Here is a 20,948-nt window from a genome sequence, read left to right as displayed (position 1 = left end):
CGGCCTCCGAGCCTCAGGCAGGAGGGGTCGGGGGGCATAAGGGGGGGCGCGCGCGCCCAGGCGGGTCCCGAGGGGGTCCCCAGGGGGGTTCCCGCGCGCCCCAGGCCCCGCCCGGCCGGCAGGGGGAGCGAGCGCGCCCGGCCCGCGTCCCGACCGGACGGGCGTCTCCGCGGCTCCGGCTCCCGCCCCGCCGCCCCTCCCGCCGCCCCTCCCGGCGCCCCTGCCGGCTCCCGCCCCGCCGCCCCTCCCGCCGCCCCTGCCGCCGCCCCTGCCGCCGCCCCTGCCGCCGCCATGCGCAGACTCAGTTCCTGGAGAAAGATGGCGACGGCCGAGAAGCAGAAGCACGACGGGCGGGTGAAGATCGGCCACTACATCCTGGGGGACACGCTGGGGGTCGGCACCTTCGGCAAGGTCAAAGGTGGGTCCGCGGAGCCGCCGGGGCCCCCGCCCGCGGCCGGGGCGACTTCCGGGGTGGCCGCCTCGGCCCCCCACCCACCCCGGGGCTCGGGCGGCGGGAGCGGACGCGGCGGGAGCGCGGCGGGTGGGGCCGGGCGGTCGCCAGGGCGACGGGGGCGCGGCCGAGGGGCTCCGGGCTGCGAGGGGCGGCTCGCGAGGGGCGACCTCTCTCCGCGGACGGCGGACGGCGCGCGGCCGGGGCCGGGGCCGGGGCGGGAGCCCCCCGCATGGAGCCCCTTTGCTCGGGGGCTCGGCCGGCTGGGCGCTTCCCGGGCGGTGGTGGGCTCCGTCCCTGCGTCTGTCCGCCTCGGGGAGGGAGGGGCCGGTCCGCGCCCCTGCCGGCCGCATCCTCCCTGTGGCCGCCTTCCGAGCTGGCCTGCCCCCGGGGCCGGGTCAACCGGCGGCTTTTTCCCGGGGCGTGTTGTGCATGGAACCCCCAGCCCGGGGCGGGTGCTGCCTCCCGGTGCAGCAGCTCAGCTTCCCCCAGAGAGGCATGGAGGGAACTTTCCTCTTTTTTCTTTTTAATTTTTTTTTTTTATTTCTTCATTGGATAGAAACCGTCAGAAATCAAGAGGTAGGGAGAGAGACACACCTGCAACCCTGCTTCACCCTCATGAAGCTTCCTCCCCTACAGGTGGGGGCCGGGGCCTTGAACCCCCGGCCGTCGCGCACTGAAGTGTGTGCACTTAACCAGGTGCGCCACCACCTGGTCCCTGGAGTGAACCTCTTACCCCCCTTGCGTTTCCACCCAGGACTCCGGAAGTAACAGACTTGCTCTCCAGGCTGCCAGTTAGGGCGCAGAAAGTTTATTTGCTGTCTTTGTGAAGGAGATATATATATATATTCTGTCTTTAAAATATGTTAAGTGCACATGTTGCCATCCATGCACCCGGGTTCCAGCCTTTGGTCCCCACCTGCAGCAGCGGGGAAAGCTTCAGAAATGGTGAAGCAGGGCTGCAGGCTGGCTGTCTGTCTGTCTTTCTCTATCACCCCTTCCCTCTGGATCTCTGACTCTAATCCAGTAAATAAAGGTAATTAAAAAAAAAAAAATGTAGACTCCGGGGCTGGGCTGGATGGTAGCACAGCCGGTTAAGCGCAGGTGGCGCAAAGCGTAAGGACCAGCACAAGGATCCCGATTCGAGCCCCCGGCTCCCCACCTGCAGGGTAGTGTCACTTCACAGGTGGTGAAGCAGGTCTGCAGGTGTCTGTCTTTCTCTCCCCCTCTCTGTCTTCTTTTCTCTCCATTTCCCTCAGGGCTCTCCAACAACAATAACAAGGGCAATAAAAATTGAAAAAAAAATGGCCTCCAAGAGCAGTGCATCATTCATAGCGCAGGCACCGAGCCCCATCGATATTTTATTTTGCCCTGGAGGCGAAATAAAATTAAAAAATTAGACTCCAGTGGTCCCGAAGGGTGGCGCAGTGGAAAAAGCAGTGGACTCTCAGGCAGGAGGCCCAGAGTTCAATCCCCAGCAGCACTTGTACCAGACTGATGTCTGTTACTTTGTCTTCCTCTGCCTGTCTTCTTCACGAGTAGCCTTTTATAAATAAATAAATAAATGTTTTATATATGTATCAGACTGTTGTTCCGCGATGTAGAGGAGCTGGTGAGATAATCCGAGCTTCAGCCTTAGGCGCACACTGCACTGTGACTTGGCTGCTTTTAGCTCTCGGTAAATATTTGATGTGAAAAGAAGGTTTGTGAAAAGTCTGTTCAGTGACTTAGCTAACATCCTTGGTCTCCCAGAGCTGAGCGGATGTTTCAAAACACTTACTTCTGAATATTAATTTCTACTTATCGGTCAGGGAGAAAGAACCAGAGTGGCTCTCTGGCATACGAGGTGCCAGGGATCAAACTCAAGACCTTAGTGAGCCCAGAGCTGCCTCACCTCCCGGACCAGTAAAGGGACCTTCTGAGCCTCGGGCTTGGAATATCGTTGTGCAGCTCACAGGAAAGCCACGGCTGAGTTTTCTGAAAAGCAGCCAGCAAGCAGCGTCAGAAAGCAAGCAGCAAGTGCGGGTAGGATGGTCACAGCCCGTAGGGCGAGGCTGTACGGGACTAGCCAGACCTTTCCACGTCCTTGGACTCATTTGCGTTGGGCTGTGCTGTCTTTTAACTTGTTAGTAATTACAGACTGCGTTTACCTTAGGCATATTTGTTAAAAACAAACAAACAAGAGCTCAGGAATGCCCCCCGAATGAGTGAAGACAGTCCTGGTGCCAGTCCTCACTCCGGAGTTGTGCTCGCATTAGGCAGAGCGGGTGGTTCTCCCGGTGCAGACCCGAGCAGAGCCCGGTCTCATCGCATTTAGTAAGTGGCTCTTGGCTTAAGAGACAGGAAAACAGGAGGCCTTGTTCTGTCTTCTTGATTCGGGGAGCGACGGGCATTCCTCCTCCGCACGTACCTCTCTTGAAATCTCACCCACTGTTCAGGTCAACAGCCTCTCCAGGTACAGAAGAGAGAGAGCAGGAGTCATCTCAGGGTCGGCCCTCGAGCATCGGGCGCAGTCTGTTCATGAATATTACTGGCCGAAGGGCCGGGGGCATGGCTGCTGCCGTGCACAACTCGCTCAGAAGAGGCTACAGGGCCCATCCTGGGATGCCGCCAGGAACTGCGGCTGTGCGGCCCTCTGGTCAAAGCAGAACTCTCTGCTGACTTCTTCACATGTCTGTCTGTCTGTCTGCGTGCGTATAGATCCATAGCTCTATATGAAACTGTGTACATGCATGTGTGAAAATGTGTACAGGGGGTAGGTTGGCTGGAATCCTCAACCAGTGCCTTTTTAATTTTATTTTTGTTTATTTATTTTCCCTTTTTTTGCCCTTGTTGTCTTTTTATTGTTGTTGTAGTTATTGTTGTTGTTGGATAGGACAGAGAGAAATGGAGAGGGGAGGGGAAGACAGAGAGGGGGAGAGAGAGACAGACACCTGCAGACCTGCTCCACTGTCTGTGAAGCGACTCCCCTGCAGGTGGGGAGCCGGGGGCTCGAACCAGGATCCTCATGCCGGTCCTTGCGCTTTGCGCCACATGCACTTAACCCGCTGCGCTACCGCCCGACTCCCAACCAGTGCCTTTTTATGTGACACGTGTGCTTAACCCAGCGTGCCACCACCCAGCCCCCTTAGTGCCTTTTAAAAACCGTTTTTAGGGCTGGGGAGCCAGCATAATGGTATGAACGAATGCCCGAGGCTCTGAGGCCCCAGGTTCAATCCCCAACACCACCACAAGCCAGAGCTGAGCAGGGCTCTGATCTCTTTCTCTGGCTGTAGCTTATGGTGGTAGGAGGGGTTGAACCTGGGACCACAGAGCCTCACACATGGGAGTCTTTTGCAGAATCGCTACACTATCTCTCTGGCCTGGAACATCTCTCTGTAGTTCATTCCATCCATCCATCCATCCATCCATCCATCCATCCATCCATATTCCATCTCCCTCTACCTCTCCCTCCCTCACCGGCTTCTTCTTCTAGCGTTTGCCCTTCTTCCGTAGCCAGTCAACAGCATCAGGTTGAGCCTGATGTCTGCTTGTTGCTGGCTTTGAAAGTGACTGGGATCCATGTGGATTCAGTCGGCCAGGAAGGATCGTCAGTTTCCCCAGTGAATGGGGACTCACGGGATGCTCCACGAGAAGGTCGATCCAATGCATCCTCACCGGCTTTTCCAGCCCATCAGGCCAGGGTTGTGTGTGCCAGTCATTGTAGACTTGTGTTTGTAAGTGATCACTAGCAAGGAGGGTGGCCCTAAGAGGAACATGATTTATTGTGTGTGTGTGTGTGTGTGTGTGTGGTGTGTGTGTCTGTGTGTGTCTCTGTGTGTGTGTGTGTGTCTGTGTGTGTGTCTGTCTCTGTGTGTCTGTCTTGTGTATGTGTGTGTCTGCTGTCTGTGTGTAGGGCATCTTGTGAAGCACCCGGTGGTGTGGGGACAGGGTAGGCATCTGTACTGAGGTGGGGTTATTATTAACCATTCAGAGAGTGACTGTGGAGCACGGCTGCCCTGTGAACACCCTGTGAACAGACGGAAACAGTCCCTAGAGCGGCAGTGCTGGTCATTTTCGCTGACCTTAGTGCCGACTCAGCCTGCTAACAGGCTTCGCCACATGCTTCAGGGCAATTGGGTCCGTGCAGATAGAGCTTTTCCCAGATTACACGCAGTGGGGAATGTAAACTGAGTAAGATGGGATTGACGGGAAGAATATTTCTCCGTGCCGTATTCCCTGCTCTTGGGAAACATTTAAACAGCATTTTATTTACTTAGGCAGAGAGATGGAGAAGTCAAGATACAGAGAGGGAGAGACACCCGCATCCATTTTTCTCTGCTCAAGAAGCTTCCACCCTGCGTGTGGGGTCTGAGGGATCGACCTGGGTCTTTGCCGTTTGCAACACACCACCCAGCTCCTGGCAGGAAGCTTTGTAGGTGTCCCTGCACTAGTGTTGATTATTGTTTCCTGTTAAAGGCTGGGGCGGGGGGAGATGTGGTAACATTTTGAAGGGAAAGTTCAAACAGAAAACTGTGGCTTGTGGTCCGGGAGGTGGCGCAATGGATGGCGCATTAGACTCTCGAGCATGAGGTCCTGAGTTCAATCCCCGGCAGCACATGGACCAGAGTGATGTCTGGTTCTTTGTCTCTCTCTCTCTCTCCCTATCCCTCTCATTCATAAATAAATAAAATGTAAAAAAAAAAAAAAAGAAAGCTGTGGCTTGACTTATTTTATTATTTACAGGGAATTCCCCCCCCCCCACTTCCCAGCAGGGAATCTTTTTTTCTCTTTCTGGCTATTAAGTGTTAATGCCCACTGTCCTCTCCCCTCAGGTAAAATACTGTAAATAAGGGAGTTGGGCGGTAGCGCAAAGCGCAAGGACCAGCGTTAAGGATCCCGGTTCCAGCCCCCGGCTCCCCACCTGCAGGGGAGTCGCTTCACAGGTGGTGACGCAGGTCTGCAGGTGTCTGTTGCAGGACCCAGGTTCAAGCCCCTGGTCCCCACCTGCAGGGGGAAGGCGTGACATGTGGTCAAACAGTGCTGCAGGTGTCTGTTTCTCTCCCTTGCTATCTTTCCCCATCTTTCTCAATTTCTCTCTGTCTCTATCCAATAATAAATAAAAAGAGCTAAAAAAAAAAAAGATTCATTAATGAGAAAGATCAGAGAGAGAAAAAGAAAGAACCAGATATCACTCTGGCTAAGTATGTTCTTTTTTTTCTTTTTTTTAATATTTATTTACTTATTTCCCTTTTGTTGCCCTTGTTGTTTTATTGTTGTAGTCATTATTGTTGTTGTTACTGATGTCGTTGTTGGATAGGACAGAGAGAAATGGAGAGAGGAGGGGAAGACAGAGAGGGGGAGAGAAAGACAGACACCTGCAGACCTGCTTCACCGCCTGTGAAGCGACTCCCCTGAAGGTGGGGAGCCGGGGGCTCGAACCCGAATCCTTCCACCGGTCCTTGGGCTTTGCACCACGTGTGCTTAACCCACTGCACCACCACCCCACTCCCACTAAATATGTTCTTAGCCAAGTCTGAAACTAATTGTTAAATTCTTTCTCCAACAGTCGGCAAGCATGAGTTGACTGGACATAAAGTTGCCGTGAAGATACTCAATCGACAAAAGATCCGAAGCCTCGACGTGGTAGGAAAGATCCGCAGGGAGATTCAGAACCTGAAGCTCTTCAGACATCCGCATATAATCAAGCTGTAAGCCCCGGCCCCACTCAGCACACCCGCGACTCCCCGGTCTCTCCCGTGTGTTAACTGCCCGGGCCTGACAATGATGGGCATCCTTACATCTGTGGCCTGAGGGTGGTTTTTGTTTTTCTTTCTTTCTGGGAGTTAAAATTGCTTGCTGGTGTAGTCATTTACCCCCATTCACTTGAGCTTATGTTCCTGTCCCGGGCTTGTCTGCTGTTCTCTCTCGTTTCTGCACTGCTTCCCTGATGATACTGTTCTGTGCCTCCGACTCTACAGACACAACCCTAATTGGCTAGGAAGAACCTCAGACAAGGTCCGGTAGCCTCATGAAAGACAACGGGAAGGAGGGTCTCTCCTCATGCAGCTTGTATCTGACGAGACCCATCGGGAATTGAATATTTCACAAGGGCAGGCAGTTAAGAGAAGCCTTGCCGTACAGCTGCCGGTCATAGGCAGAAGCAGCTGGGTGGCGCGTTCAGCGGCTAGATCTCCTGCGACTTTGGCGGGAGCCCGGCTGACTCAGAGCCCTCACCTCTTCTCCTTGAAGGTGCCAAGGTTTGGAGTACCAGCTGGATATGGGTGGCCCCTTAGCCATTCATCTGCTTTGGAATCTCTCCCTGAACTCCAGACGTACTTATCCCCAGCCAGAGTTACATCTCCATTTGAATGAATGTTCAGCAGGCATGCAAAGCTACCCAGCCAAAAGTGAAATCTTATGTACTTGTTTGTTTATTTATTGCCTCCAGGGTTACCGCTGGGGCTCAGTGCCAACACTATGAATCCACCATTCTTAGCGCCTATATTTTTCCCTTTTCTTTTCTTTCTTTTTTTTATAGTTCTGATATTTTATTAAGGTTTTATATTGCTCATGCCATGAATTCATAGGGCGGAAGGGGTTCCAGCAGCTCTGGTTCCTCTCCATTGGTTCTCACAAAGTGTGCTTCTCTGGGTGGAACAGGCTGGAGCTGCAGCTGAACCCAAGTCCCCTTCTCTTTGGCTTCCCTTTTTTTCTGATCATTTTTCTTCATACGTTTCAAGAAGCTGTCTCTGCTCTTAGAATGCTTAATATGCTCACTACGAACATGAATTCTCTTGGCAAGAATCTTGCCCTTTCCTTGTTTGTTTACAACATACCAACAGCATGCTGGGTAACACTGTAGACTCTTCCAGTTTTGCCATGGTGACATTTGTGGGGCATTCCTTTTTGAGCAGTGCCCATTCCCTTTATATCTACATATTACCTTTCTTATAGATCCGCATACATGTGGCCAAAGGAACAACTCCTTGTTTTCTAAAAGGCCTAGAGAACATCTAGCGGGTTCCTCTCCTCTTTCCCTTTGTGTTAGTCATTTTGGCGATTTACTGGAAGATGGCTGCTTCTTTCTTTCTTTCTTTCTTTCTTTCTTTCTTTCTTTCTTTCTCTCTCTCTCTCTTTCTGTCTTTTTATTTCTTTCCTCCCTTTCTATTATACTTGATAGGAAAGAGAGACATTGAGAGGGGAGGGGAGACAGAAAGATAGCCACCTGCAGACTTGCTTCTCCGCAGGTTCTTGTGAAGTGACCCTCCTGCAGGTGGGGAGCCGGGGGCTGAACCCAGGTCCTTGCGTACGGCATTATGTGCGCTCAACCAGCAGCACCACCGCCCAGCCCCTGAAGTCTTATTTTTTGTTTGTTTGCTTGTCATTTATTTTAGATTGATTTCACACGATAGAGAGAAAGCCGGGTCATGATTCTGGTGCACGCGGCACCGGCAGCGGGAGTCAGGGTCTCTGGTTCTTGTCCTGCTTCCTGGACTGCAGAATCCAAGCACTTTCATCCCCTTTCCAAATCCACTGTTTGCACAGTTTCTCGGCATCTCAACTAACACGCGGCTCTTCAGGACAGAAACTGAGGAGCCTCTCTTAAGTTGCCCGTTTCTCTCCCTTCCTTCCCATCAGCTCATCCTGTCTTTTCCTTCACAGACTAGCCAGGGTCTGTCTGTTTCTCTACCCTCCATTGCCACCAGAGCGTCTCTGGCAACCCTCTTCCCCCTCCGCAGGCCGACCGCATCACCTCCTGCTTTGCCATCCTGCCAGCTCTTCACCACACTGCTAGAATGGAAGCTGCCCTTTGAGTCACGGGGGTGGCCACGCTGCCTAAGGCCTGCCAGGAGCAGCTTTTTGTCTCCCCGGTCGTGAAATCCAGAGCCTCTTGATGTGTGTGTGTGTGTGTGTGTGTGTCCATCCGTCCTCTGGTCTCCAAACCCACATTCGATTTCTCTCTCCCTGCATTTCCCTTTGCCCAGTTCAATCTCTTTCTACGTATTGGCATGGTCTCCTTCCTTCCTTCCTTCCTTCCTTCCTTCCTTCCTTCCTTCCTTCCTTCCTTCTGTCTTTTCTCCCTCCCCTGCGCAGAGATGACTTATCAGAAGGCTTCCCTGATGACTCTGTAACATGTGCGCAGCCCGGGAAGCCACCACCGGCCCTGGACCACTTTGCGTGAAAGATTCCTGGTTTCTCTTCACGGATTCTGGCTTCTGTCACCAACTTAGATGTTGCTCCCTTTACCTGGTCTCCATTTCCCGGCTCCCAGATGCCAGCCCCACGTGGGCAGAGACTCGGTTTTCCTCCCCGGCGGCTTCCTGGCAGCTCAGCGCAGGCCCAGCACAATGCAGACAGGAGCCAGGCTCCCGCAGCCCCGGGACAATGCAGACAGGAGCCAGGCTCCCACAGCCCCGGGACAATGCAGACAGGAGCCAGGATCCCGCAGCCCCGGCGCAATGCAGATAGGAGCCAGGCTCCCGCAGCCCGAGCCACCCGCATGTCCCACAGCGGCGGAAACATGTCTTCTCTCACCAGGTACCAGGTCATCAGCACGCCGTCTGACATCTTCATGGTGATGGAGCATGTCTCGGGAGGAGAGCTCTTTGATCATATCTGTAAGAATGGCAGGGTAAGCAGACCAGATCCCGTCCTCATCTTCATCCCCATCCTCATCCTCATCCTGCACGCGTCTAGTGAGCCCTGTCCGCCCTGCTGGAATCAGGACGCAGCTCTGCTCACGGGCCTGTTTGGCAAGGGGTCCCTTCATCCACACATCATCTGGAAACACAGACCTTTTTTTCTTTTTTTCCTTGCCTCCAGGGTTATCGCTGGGGCTTGGTGGCTACGAATCCACTGCTCCTGGAGGCTATCTATTTCCTTTTTCTGCCCTTGTTGTTTATCATTGCTGTGGTTATAATGTTGTTATTGCTGTCATCACTGTTGGATAGCACAGAAAGAAATGGAGGCGGTGGAGACGGGGAGAGAAAGACAGACACTTGCAGACCTTCACCACCTGGGAAGTGACTCCCCTGCAGGTGGGAAGCCAGGGGCTCGAACTGGCATCCTTATGGCGGTCCTTGCGCTTAGCGCCACGTGCGCTTAACCCGCTGCGCTACTGCCCGGCCCCCAACCACAGACTATTTCAAGGTGCTAGCTGTCAGAGCTGCATAGTGAGAGGCAAAGTCTATCTCCTTGCACAAATTCTCAAGATTTACTCAAGACACACTAGGCCGGGGCCCCCAGTATGTATGCTCCTCAGACCATGAATGCCTCCGTACTTCACGACAGGGGTCAAGCTTTTAGTTACTGACAAGATAGTAGCTACTTAGAGATCCAACCTTCCTCGTCAGTCCAAACCACATTTAAGTTGACTCTTATTTTTGGTCTTGGCAATCTAATGTCTCTGGAGGGGTTCTGAGCAAGCTCGGTGAAGGGGGCAGGAATTATATGTGAGGGTTGCAGTTCCTGTTCACGGCTCTAGCATCACACGTGCCAGAGTGATGCTCCAGTTCTCTCTCTGTCTCTTTCATAAGTTAGTAAATCTAAAAGAGAGGAGGGGAGGGGAGGGGAAAGGAAAAGAAAAACAGAGTTGTTAACGGAGTCTAGATGTTTTTTGTGTTAAGGGTGCTAGCACGGGACACTCACTGCCTCTGCCCGTACTTTTTCTCACACCCGTGTTACACGGCGTACAGACGTCTGAGAAAGCCAGCCTCAGTCCCCTCTCAAGCTAGAGCTCTTTCTATCACTTGGTATTTGTTCTACAGAGCATTATTAGTATTTTTCAAACCAGACCACTGCCCACCTCTGTCTGGCTTGTGGTAGTATGAACCTGGTACCTCGGAGCCTCAGACGTGATCACCTTCTGCGGAACCACTGAGCTGCCTTTCTGGTCTTGTTGCTTTGTCTTCACATGGTCCATTTCAGATATCCTCTTCTGTACTTACTGGAATGCCCACACCCACGCCCACGCCCACGTGCTCCTCTGTCTACTACCTGGCAGAATGGGACCAGGCACAGATTGTCTTGTTTTTACTTTCTCTTTCATTCTTTGATCATTTTGTTTCTACATTATGGAAACCATTTTTACCTGTTGGATATTACAATTATAGCCATCAACTTTTCCATTTCAAAGATCTCTTTAATGCGTTTTTTCCTTTTCTTTAGATAGCTTTTGTCTCTTTCTCCATAGATGTAGCAACTCCGTCTGTCTGTCGATGACAGTTAAGAAAACGGTTTTCTCCTGTGCCCTGCATTCTCTCTGTGCCTCTTGTACTGCTCATTCCCTAGATGTTTTTTTCCTGTTCATTTCCATCGTCTTTGTCTTTTCTACCTGGCCCTTCCGCAGATGTCTGGTGACTCTTCGCTGTCTTACTGCACTGAACACCTAGCTTATGTGCATGGAATTTATCGATTGTTGAAATTTACTAATAACTTTAGTTTGACTCTGAAAGAGCTGTCTGTTTTGGGGCTCAGGCGGCAGCGCAGCGGGTTAAGCGCACGTGGCGCAAAGCAGCAAGGACCGGCCTAAGGATCCCGGTTTGAGCCCCCGGCTCCCCACCTGCAGGGGAGTCGCTTCCCAGGTGGCGAAGCAGGTCTGCAGGTGTCTGTCTTTCTCTCCCCCTCTCTGCCTTCCCCTCCTCTCTCCGTTTCTCTCTGTTCTACCCAACAATGACGGACAGCATCAATAACAATAGCTACAATAACAATAAAACAACAAGGACAACAAAAGGGAAAATAAATAAATAAATATATTTTTAAAAAGAGCTGTCTGTTTTATAATAGAGTCAACCAGGTGTCATCCATGACAGATACTTTCCCTTCAGTGACGTGGTCACTGCGGGAGAGCCCTCCCTGTTTCCTCGAGGACATGAGGACATGGGCTTCCCTGCCAGCGCTTTGATCTCTGAGCAGGAAGAGGCCAGCAGCCTTCACTGTTGAGCTTGACTTAATCTCCATGTTTCCCTGCCTTACTGTCCTTGAGACCTGAGTTGGGTCAGCCAGACTCAGGAGTCAACACAGATTGTTTTTTTCTTTAACTTTTTAAAAGAAATTTTTATATTTATTTATTCTCCCTTTTGTTGCCCCCTTTTTTTTTTTAAAATTTCTGTTGTAGTTAATATTGTAGTTATTGATGCCGTTGTTGTAGGATAGGACAGAGAGAAATGGAGAGAGGAGGGAAGACAGAGGGGGGGAGAGAAAGACAGACACCTGCAGACCTGCTTCACCACCTGTGGAGCGACTCCCCCGTAGGTGGGGAACCGGGGGCTCGAACCGGGATCCTTATGCCGGTCCTTGTGCTTGGCGCCAGGTGTGCTTAACCCACTGCGCTACCGCCCGACCCCCATCACCACAGATTTTATCCGCTAGTAGGGGTGAGTTTTAACTACAGCTTCAGCCTTTTGTCCTGTTTGTCCCTCTCTAACCTCAGACTTCAGAAACCCCCAGCCTTCCCGGTTTCCAAGCCATCCCAGGATCTCACGCAGACGGCTTGTGGTCGGTCTCCAGTCTCCAGGTCTCCAGGTCTCGTCCGTGTGGGCTTAGCTTTGCTTCTCAGGCTGGCTGAGCGCCTCCCACTCTAGCCAAGGACTCCTCATATCTTTCTCTTGCTCTTTTGAAAAGTCTTGGTAGGCTAATGTCATTTTAGAATAGAAAGGTTTCAGCTCAGTCTATTTAACTAGAAGCGTGCTTGGATTTGTCCCATCTTCCTCTGTATACTTCTTTTTCTTAGCATTTTATACCACAGTTATTAATGTAGTAGAATTTTTACTTATTTATTTATTTATTTGCCTCCAGGGTTATTGCTGGGGCTCGGTGCCTGCACTACGAATCCACTGCTCCTGGAGGCCACCTCTTCCCTTTCTTTGTTGCCCTTGTTGTTTATAGCTGTTGTTATTATTGTTGTTGTTATAGCTGCTGTTGTTGGATAGGACAGAGAGAAATGGAGAGAGGAGGGGAAGACAGAGAGGGGGAGAGAAAGACAGACACCTGCAGACCTGCTCCACCGCCTGTGAAACGACTCCCCTGCAGGTGGGGAGCCGGGGGCTCGAACTAGGATCCTTACGCCGGTCCTTGCACTTTGCGCCACATGCGCTTAACCCGCTGCGCTACCGCCTGACTCTGGAATTTTAATTTTTACGGCTTATTTTCTTTACCTCCTTTTGCTGAGTCATTTGCTCTCTCTTCAGATTTAGAACACATACTCCTCCTTCATTTACCATATTTGATACAAAGTTATTAAAAATGAACCCATACTTGTAGAAATATAGGTACTAGACGGATAGGCATTTTCTCGAGAGGAAGCCTATTTCATTTTATCTAAAAAAATTCCTAGTTTACCCTTTTCTCCTGTGATTATCCGTGCCACTTCACGTGTGGCAATCCAGGTCTAGAACGTGGAGTCTGCCCGCCTGCAGGGAGCAACTTCTTAAGCAGTGACACAGCACCGCTCTCTCTTCTCCGTCTCCCCTCCCTCCCCCTAATTTCTCTCTGACTCCATCCAGTCCGTGACAAGGAGACAACATAAATGAAAGAGAATGTTAGTTTGTGACCACTCTTAGAGGCTTGCACACTATAGTTATTTGCCTAGAGGACCAATAGCTTTTTAAAATCAAGTATGACTTCTCTGTCTGTCATTCTTATTAAATGTCTCCTTAGGAGTGGGCATGCTTAAGCAGTAGTCAGCACAGACAGATGTCAGGAAGTAATGATAAGTGGAAAGAAAATACGAAAGCGGTAAATACAGCTGCATAGGGGAGCTTCTGGGGGGCAGAGGTCCTGACCTGCCTGGGCCAGGCCTCAGGGTTGACCTCTGGGACCACCGGTGCTGAGTCGCTCTGTGGAGTCTTGTCTTACTCTCTCATCAAGTAAATAAACAAATAGGTTCTCAAAGAGATACGGCTTTTCAATAAGCTGATGAAAGATGAGATATAGGCTTATTTTATTTTAAAATAGACGCTTTATTGTATTTTACTTTAATGAGAAATACAGAAACTTGGGGGGGGGAGAGAAAGAGAGAGAAAAGAGAGATACCAGAGCACTGCTCAGCTCTTCCTCATGGTGGTGCTGGGGACTGAATTTAAGGCCTTGGAGTCTCAGGCACGAAAGTCGTGTTTTGCATAACCATTATGCCGTCTCCCTGGCCCTTCACATATTTCATAGCTCAGAAAGTTAGTTTGTTCTTTTGTTGAAATGTGTATTTTAGGACCTAAAACTGCCTGTTGTCTACTGATTCATTAGCAATGCTCAAGTATGACTTTCTCAAGTAATCTAACATAGTCCTTGCATCCCGACACAAATCCTTAATTACCTCCCTTGTTTTATTTTTACATACATATTTTTTTACACCAGAGCTCTGCTCAGCTCTGGCTTGTGGTGGTGCACAGGGATTGAACCTGGGACTTTGGAGCCTCAGGCCTGAGAGTCCCTTTGCAGAGCCATTATCCTGTGTCCCCCACCCCCTCCCTTTATTTTTCTTCAAAGCGCTGTCCCTCCTTGACTGTTCAGTTACTGTCTATTTGCATCAACCCGATGAGGATCTCTTGTACTCCCCGTCATCTGGCGGTCATCTAAACAGTGTACGGGAAATTGTCAGTACTCAGTCAATATCCCTTCAAGGACTGGCTAAACATTTTCCAAATTACAGGAGAAAGCGAGCCTCCTTTCAGGTAATGGTCAAACTTGAATCTGCTCCGGCATCTGGGAGGAAGCAGACTGTCACATGCAGTCCTGAGTGGTCGAGGCAGAAGCTGGCGAGTGCTTTGGTTTCTGGACCTTGTCAGCTCTTCCCTTCTGTGCTGCTGTGTCTCCCGCCGGGTCTCAAGGCCCTCACGAGTGAGCTTCATTTCAAAGGGCTTCTTCTTCTTCTAACGTTTGCCCTTCTTCCGTAGCCAGTCAACAGCGTCAGGTTGAAAGCTGTCAGGAGCTGCTTGTTGCTGGCTTTGAAAGTGACTGGGATCCATGTGGATTCAGTCGGCCAGGAAGGATCGTCAGTTTCCCCAATGAATGGGGACTCACGGGATGCACCACGAGAAGGTCGATCCAGTGCGTCCCTTCAAAGGGCTGATGCACCGTGACGGTTTTGTATGTCGGAGAACGCCAGGTGGAGGAATCTCTCCATCATTAAGATGCCTCTCTCCTTTTCTTAGCTGGATGAAAAGGAGAGTCGACGTCTGTTTCAGCAAATCCTTTCTGGCGTGGACTACTGCCACCGGCACATGGTGGTTCACAGAGACCTGAAGCCCGAGAATGTCCTGCTGGACGCCCACATGAACGCTAAGATCGCTGACTTCGGTAAGGGGGCCGCTGGGCTTCTGTGTGTTCACTACGTTTCTGGGAACATCGGTAGGAATCATATTTCTTCATATTTTGCCCAGGAATACACAAAAACTTTTTTTTCCCCTCAAAACTACTTTTAGATCTTCTTTATTTATTTACTTGTTTACTATTGGATAAAGACAGAGATCAAGAGGGGTGGGGGAGATAGAGAGGGAGAGAGACAGAGAGACACCTGCAGCCCTGCTTCACCCCTTGGGAAGCTTTCCCCCTGCAGGCGGGGACATTGTCAACTGTAGTCTGTGTGCTTAGCCTGGGGGCGCCACCGTCTGGTGGTACATTTTTATATCTTTTCTTTTTATTGTTATAGTTGTTATTATTGATGTCGTCATTGTTGGATAGGACAGAGAGAAATGGAGAGAGGAGGGGAAGACAGAGGGGGAGAGAAAGACAGACACCTGCAGACCTGCTTCACCGCCTGGGAAGTGACCCCCCTGCAGGTGGGGGAACCGGGGGCTCGAACCGGGATCCTTATGCCGGTCCCTGCGCTTTGCGCTACGTGTGCTTAACCCGCAGCGCTACCGCCTGACTCCTCCCTTTTATATTTATCTGTACAACTGAGTTTCATAACAAGTCGGTAGCATCAGAGACATCATCCAGTGACTGTCGTTCCACGGTGCTCTCTTGATCAAGTGCGAGACACTTGGGAGAGACTAGGAGGGAATCACTGACACTCGGAAAGCCAGAATGCCAATGGTATGACGAGACTGAAATGCAGATCATTCTAAATACTACAAAAAATACTAGAAAAGTGTGATTTCAGGCCTGGAAGGAGCTTCCCCACAGGGACACGCGTGTTATGTGCACGCGCCGCAGGCCGCCAGGTGGGCCACTGTGCAGAGAGGAAGCTTCCTGACTGGCGGGGCAGTGCTGTGGTCCTTCAGTCTCTCTCTCTCTCTCTCTCTCTCTCCTTTAGTGGGAGGTTTAATGGTTTACAGTTAACAGTAAAATACAGTAGACTGTACATCTGTAACGTTTCTCAATTTTCCACATAACAACACAACCCCTTCTAGGTCCTTCCTCAGCCGTCATGTTCCTGGACCTGACCCCTCCCCACCCCAGAGTCTTTTACTTTGGTGCAATACACCAGTCTCTCTCTTTTAATTACTAACTATATATATATATATATATATATATATATATATATATATATATATATATAAACAAACTTCTTTTTTATTTTATTTTACCAGGGCACTGCTCAGCTCTGGCTTATGGTGGTGCGGGGGATTGAACCTGGTGGGACTTTGGTGTCTCAGGCATGAGAGTCTGTATAACCTTGCTGCTGTCTACTCCCGCCCTGACTTTATAATTAAAAAAAATTTTTTTTTTGAATAGAGACAGAAGTTGAGAGGAAGGGAAAGAGATAGGCAGTCCAAAGACCTGGATAGAGACAGAGAGAAATGGGCAGGGAGAGGGAGAGCTGGACTGACTGACCTGTGACACTGTTTCATTGCTTGGGCCCTGCTGATGGAGGCCAGAGGGGGCCTGAACCTGCATTCTTAGGTACTGAGTACGTATGCCCTACCAAGTGTGCCGTGGCCCTCTCTCTCCCTGTCTGACCAAATCAGGGGAGAGAAACCTTGAGTTATTTTTTTTTGTCCATTTGGATATTTGTAACATCATTCATGGGTCATATAAAATAACCAACTTAAAAATTAGCAAGTAGGGAGTCGGGCGGTAGCGCAGTGGATTAAGTGCACGTGGCGCAAAGCACAAGGACCGGCGTAAGGATCCCGGTTCGAGCCCCCGGCTCCCCACCTGCAGGGGAGTCGCTTCACAAGCAGTGAAGCAGGTCTGCAGGTGTCTTATCTTTCCCCCTCTCTGTCTTCCCCTCCTCTCTCCATTTCTCTCTGTCCTATCCAACAATGACGACATCAACAACAACAATGTAACTACAACAATAAAAAAAAAAATTAGCAAGTATTATTGCTGTGAAAAAAAGCTGCTAGGTCTCTTGAATTTTAAATCCTGCCTGTGATTGCTTTAGCAGGGCTGGATCTTCTAATCTGAAAGGGGAAAAAGAAAGAAAGAAAGAAAGAAAGAAAGAAAGAAAGAAAGAGAAAAGAAATCACAGTGGGGCTTAATGGAAACTTGGCATTTTAATTCTTGTCTGTTCTGATTTTCGCCAATAGTTTCTGTGTCGGCATATCTAAGCATGCTCTCCATTCCCGTAAGAAAGACTGAACATGCACCTAGGAATGCCTCAGCTTTAACACTTAAACTAGATCCTAGGTTGTCGACCGCAGTGGCCAAGGCCATCGAGCGTGCAAACGTACGTTGAGGCAAAGACGAGAGGCATTTATTACTGCAAAGACCCAGCTTCGTTGTCCAGTGGAGTTGGGCTCTTAGTCACTTCCTCAGGGAGTCCCAAGTGCTCATGTGTTGCACATGTTTTCAGGCCTCTCAAACATGATGTCAGACGGAGAGTTCTTACGGACCAGCTGTGGTTCCCCCAACTATGCGGCCCCAGAAGTCATCTCAGGAAGGTAGGCCTGGCGGCCCACACCCGCCTGCTCGTGTCGTCTTTCCCCCTGAGTTTTCTTGGTCTGCGTGGTCAATCTTAACTTGAATGTAAGACAGGAAATTTAAGACTTTGCCTGGCAAGAAAGTTTTAAGGATAATACAGTTACCTGGACTCCAGTTTCAGAGGAAAATGCTGGTTTGAAAACACAGCATTTTATCAAAGTCATTATTTGAGTCTTTTTTCCTTGGTGGAAGAAATTGAAGACAGAGAGAAATGGAGAGAGGGGAGAAAGACAGAGAGGGGGAGAGAAAGATAGACACCTGCAGACCTGCTTCACCGCCTGTGAAGCGACTCCCCTGCAGGTGGGGAGCCGAGGCTCGAACCAGGATCCTTACGCTGGTCCTTGTACTTTGTGCCACGTGCACTTAACCCGCTGCGCTACCGCCGGACGCCCCCAGGTTCAGTTTTTCCTGCACCACCATAAGCTAGAGCTGAGTGGTGGTCTGGTGTCAAATAAAGATGAAATAAGTGGTCCAGGAGGTGGCCCAGTGGATCAAGCATGAGGTCCTGAGTTCAATCCCTGGCAGCACATGGACCAGAGTGATGTCTGGCTCTTTCTCTCTCCTCCTGTGTTTCTCATTAATAAATAAATAACGGTTCGAGCCCCCGGGAGTGGCGGGCGCTTCTGGGTGTGGTGCACTTCCAGGACTTAAAACAGTGAAAACTAGTGGGCAGTTTTGGAAACTGAAAATTCCACTGAAATGGTAGTGCCGTTAGAGCTTCAAAGCCAAGGGCAAACAGAAAGACCTCTTGGTGGAGCGCTCTGTTTCTGCTCTAAGGAGAATGGAATTGGCCCGAAACAGAAAAAGGGAGAATGTCAGCTCCTGTGGGCTTCCTGCTGCTGCTTGATTTTCTTCCCTCCTGCTCTCCCTCTCTCCCTCTCTCCTCACTCGCTCCTCGCTCTCTCTCTCCTCTCTCTCTGTCCCCTCTCTCTTCCTCCTCTCCCTCCTCTCCCTTTTAGCCTTGCCCTTTCCCTCTCATCTCTCTCCCCCTCCCCTTCTCCGTACATTTCTTCCTTTCTCTCCCCTCTCCCCTCTCTCCTCTCCTCTCCCCTCCTCTCCTCTCCCCTCCCCTCCCCTCCCCTCCCCTCCCCTCCTCTCCTCTCCTCTCCTCTCCTCTGTCATTTTGTAGAGGGAAGTAATCATTTAGAGGACAGTTGTTGACGCAAAGCCACAGCCTCTTCACCTCCCGCAGTGGGTGTTAGTGCCGCTCCCATCACTCCGCCAGCCCCATTCCTCTGGGTCACCCTGCACTGGGTATCCAGCACTCTCATTCTCCACCTCCCCTGTTTTGCTGCTGTAAGTAAATATCCACCCAGCCCAAGCTTTGTTCTGCCTTTCTCTCTTCTCCCGAGGCTTTAGTCCTACCTGTAAGTGATACCTGGTGTTCATCCTTCTTCTGGCTTCATTAGTGGGTTCATTAATTAACTTAGTTCTGATTTTTTTTTTTTTTTTTTTTTTTAGTTTCTTTGTTAGAGGATTCATGTTTTACAGTCGACAGTGAAATACAGTAGTTTGTACATGTGTAACATTTCCCGGTTTTCCAACCCCCACTAGGTCATCAGCCATCAAGTTCCAGGACCTGACCCTCCCCCAACCGCCACCCAGAGCCTTTTATTTGGAGCAATACACCAACTCCAGTCTGAGTTCCACTTAGTTCTTCTAGATAGAAAAGGAGAATATTTTGCCATTTCTCACAGCTGAGTAATATTTCATTGTGTATACATATACGGCTTTCTTTGCTTTTCCTTTTTTTTTTTTTTTTTCTTAACCAAAGCCCTGCTCTGCTCTGGCTTCTGGTCGTGCAGGGAATTAAACCTGGGACTTTGGAGCCTCGGGCACGAGAGTCTCTTTGCAGAACCATCACGCTGTCTCCCCCAGTTCTGGATTGTCTTTAGTGAAAATTCTGCCCATGTCCTCTCCATACTTTTTAGTTTTCTTTTTCTTTCTCTGACTCATTTATGTATTTCAGTTCTTAACCCTTTGTCTGGTGTATGGCATGGAGAGCTCTCTCTCTCTCAGAAGTATGTCTTTCTGTTTTGGCGCGAGTTCCTTTGACTGTGAAGAAGCTTTTTAGTTTGATGGAATGATTTTTTCTTCATGGAGGCTGGTGTGTGTGTGTGGGGGGGGTTAGTGGTTTATAACACAGTCGTCGTCACTCAGTTTCAGCCTCTCATCTTCCCGTGACAGACGTGTGCAGGAGACCTGGTCCGCCGGCCTGGCCCTCGCCTTCCTCTGTCCCGCACGCCCCCTCCCCAGAGAGCTCCGGGGCAGCACCCCAGCGGGTCCCAGGCCCGCGGCGTGTTTTCGGAGCCTCTGTGGGAAGTGGGCGGCAGCAGGGGTCGCAGGCTGCCGAGTCATCTCCCTGAAGCGCGTCTGTTTCATAGTCGCGGGGGACCGTCCGGCTCCTAAGTCACGCAGCGGGTCCTGCCTCTTGCAGGTTGTACGCGGGCCCAGAGGTGGACATCTGGAGCAGCGGGGTCATCCTGTACGCCCTGCTCTGCGGGACGCTGCCCTTTGACGACGACCACGTGCCCACCCTGTTTAAGAAGATCTGCGACGGCGTCTTCTACACCCCCCAGTACCTCAACCCCTCCGTCACCAGCCTGCTGAAGCACATGCTGCAGGTGGACCCCATGAAGAGGGCGACGGTCAGGGACATCAGGTAGCAGGCGGCGGGGTGCTGGTCCCGGTCACGGCTGCAGGGCGGGCAGCGGAGAGCAAGAGCTGCAGGGCGGTGTGGGCGGCCCTCCTCCTCCTCCTCCTTCTTTTCCTCCTCTTCCTCCTCTTCCTCCCCCTCCTCCCCCTCCCCCACCCCTCCCCCTCCTCCTCCTCCTCCTCCTTCTTTTCCTCCTCTTCCTCCTCTTCCTCCCCCTCCTCCCCCTCCCCCACCCCTCCCCCTCCTCCTCCTCCTCCTCCTCCCCTTATCTAAACCTGTTCTGTGTAGACGTGCTTGTTTATTTGTTATCCCTGAGGACGGTGGCAGGACTGGGACAGTCTAGCTACTGTCTTTGAGGACTTGGGTTTGAGGACGTCCCATACCAGAACTGAGCATTAGTGTGTGTGACGGTGTCTCTCCCTCACTGTGTGTCTGTCTGTCTCTGTCTATCTTAAAGGGTGGGTGGGTGGAGGGGACAGTTCCTGGGAGAGATGCGAGTGCATTTATCTCTTAGCCCTCACACACACTCCACACACACCACACACACCACACACACACACACACACACACACACACACACACACACATACACCCCACACACCACATCACACCACATACACACACCACACACACAAACTCACACTCACACACACACACTCACACTCACACACCCCACACTCACACACACACACACACCTCACACACACTCACACACACACACACTCACTCACACACACTCACACACACACTGACACTCACACACACACACTCACACACCCCACACACCACATACATATACCACATCACACCACATACACACACCACATACACATACCACATCACACCACATACACACACCACATACACACTCACACACACTCACACATACACTCACACACACACTCACACATACACTCACACATACACACACTCACACACACACTCACACATACTCACACTCACACACACATACACTCACACTCACACACACACACA

At 50.9% G+C, this 20,948-nt stretch overlaps 1 protein-coding gene and 1 pseudogene across 2 annotated transcripts in view; one reads left to right on the top strand and one right to left on the bottom strand.

The window, feature by feature from the left end:
- Nucleotides 1-291: 291 nt before the first annotated feature.
- The window catches only part of PRKAA1 (protein kinase AMP-activated catalytic subunit alpha 1), a 38,064-nt gene continuing 17,407 nt past the window's right edge, over nucleotides 292-20,948 (top strand). The window contains exons 1-6 of one of the 2 annotated variants that reach the window (XM_060190986.1): nucleotides 292-418; nucleotides 6,000-6,141; nucleotides 8,972-9,065; nucleotides 14,581-14,725; nucleotides 17,169-17,256; nucleotides 19,734-19,958. In XM_060190986.1, the coding sequence (XP_060046969.1) occupies nucleotides 292-418; nucleotides 6,000-6,141; nucleotides 8,972-9,065; nucleotides 14,581-14,725; nucleotides 17,169-17,256; nucleotides 19,734-19,958 (821 nt within the window). Of the gene's footprint in view, nucleotides 419-4,734; nucleotides 4,866-5,999; nucleotides 6,142-8,971; nucleotides 9,066-14,580; nucleotides 14,726-17,168; nucleotides 17,257-19,733; nucleotides 19,959-20,948 lie in introns of those variants that run through there. The other variant, XM_060190987.1, reaches the window with a different exon arrangement.
- On the bottom strand, nucleotides 6,916-7,485 carry LOC107522244 (large ribosomal subunit protein eL21-like; annotated as a pseudogene).

This window comes from Erinaceus europaeus, chromosome 5 (assembly GCF_950295315.1).
Source record: "Erinaceus europaeus chromosome 5, mEriEur2.1, whole genome shotgun sequence".
NCBI classification, from domain to species: domain Eukaryota; kingdom Metazoa; phylum Chordata; class Mammalia; order Eulipotyphla; family Erinaceidae; genus Erinaceus; species Erinaceus europaeus.
This window is presented reverse-complemented; position numbering and strand designations above follow the sequence as displayed.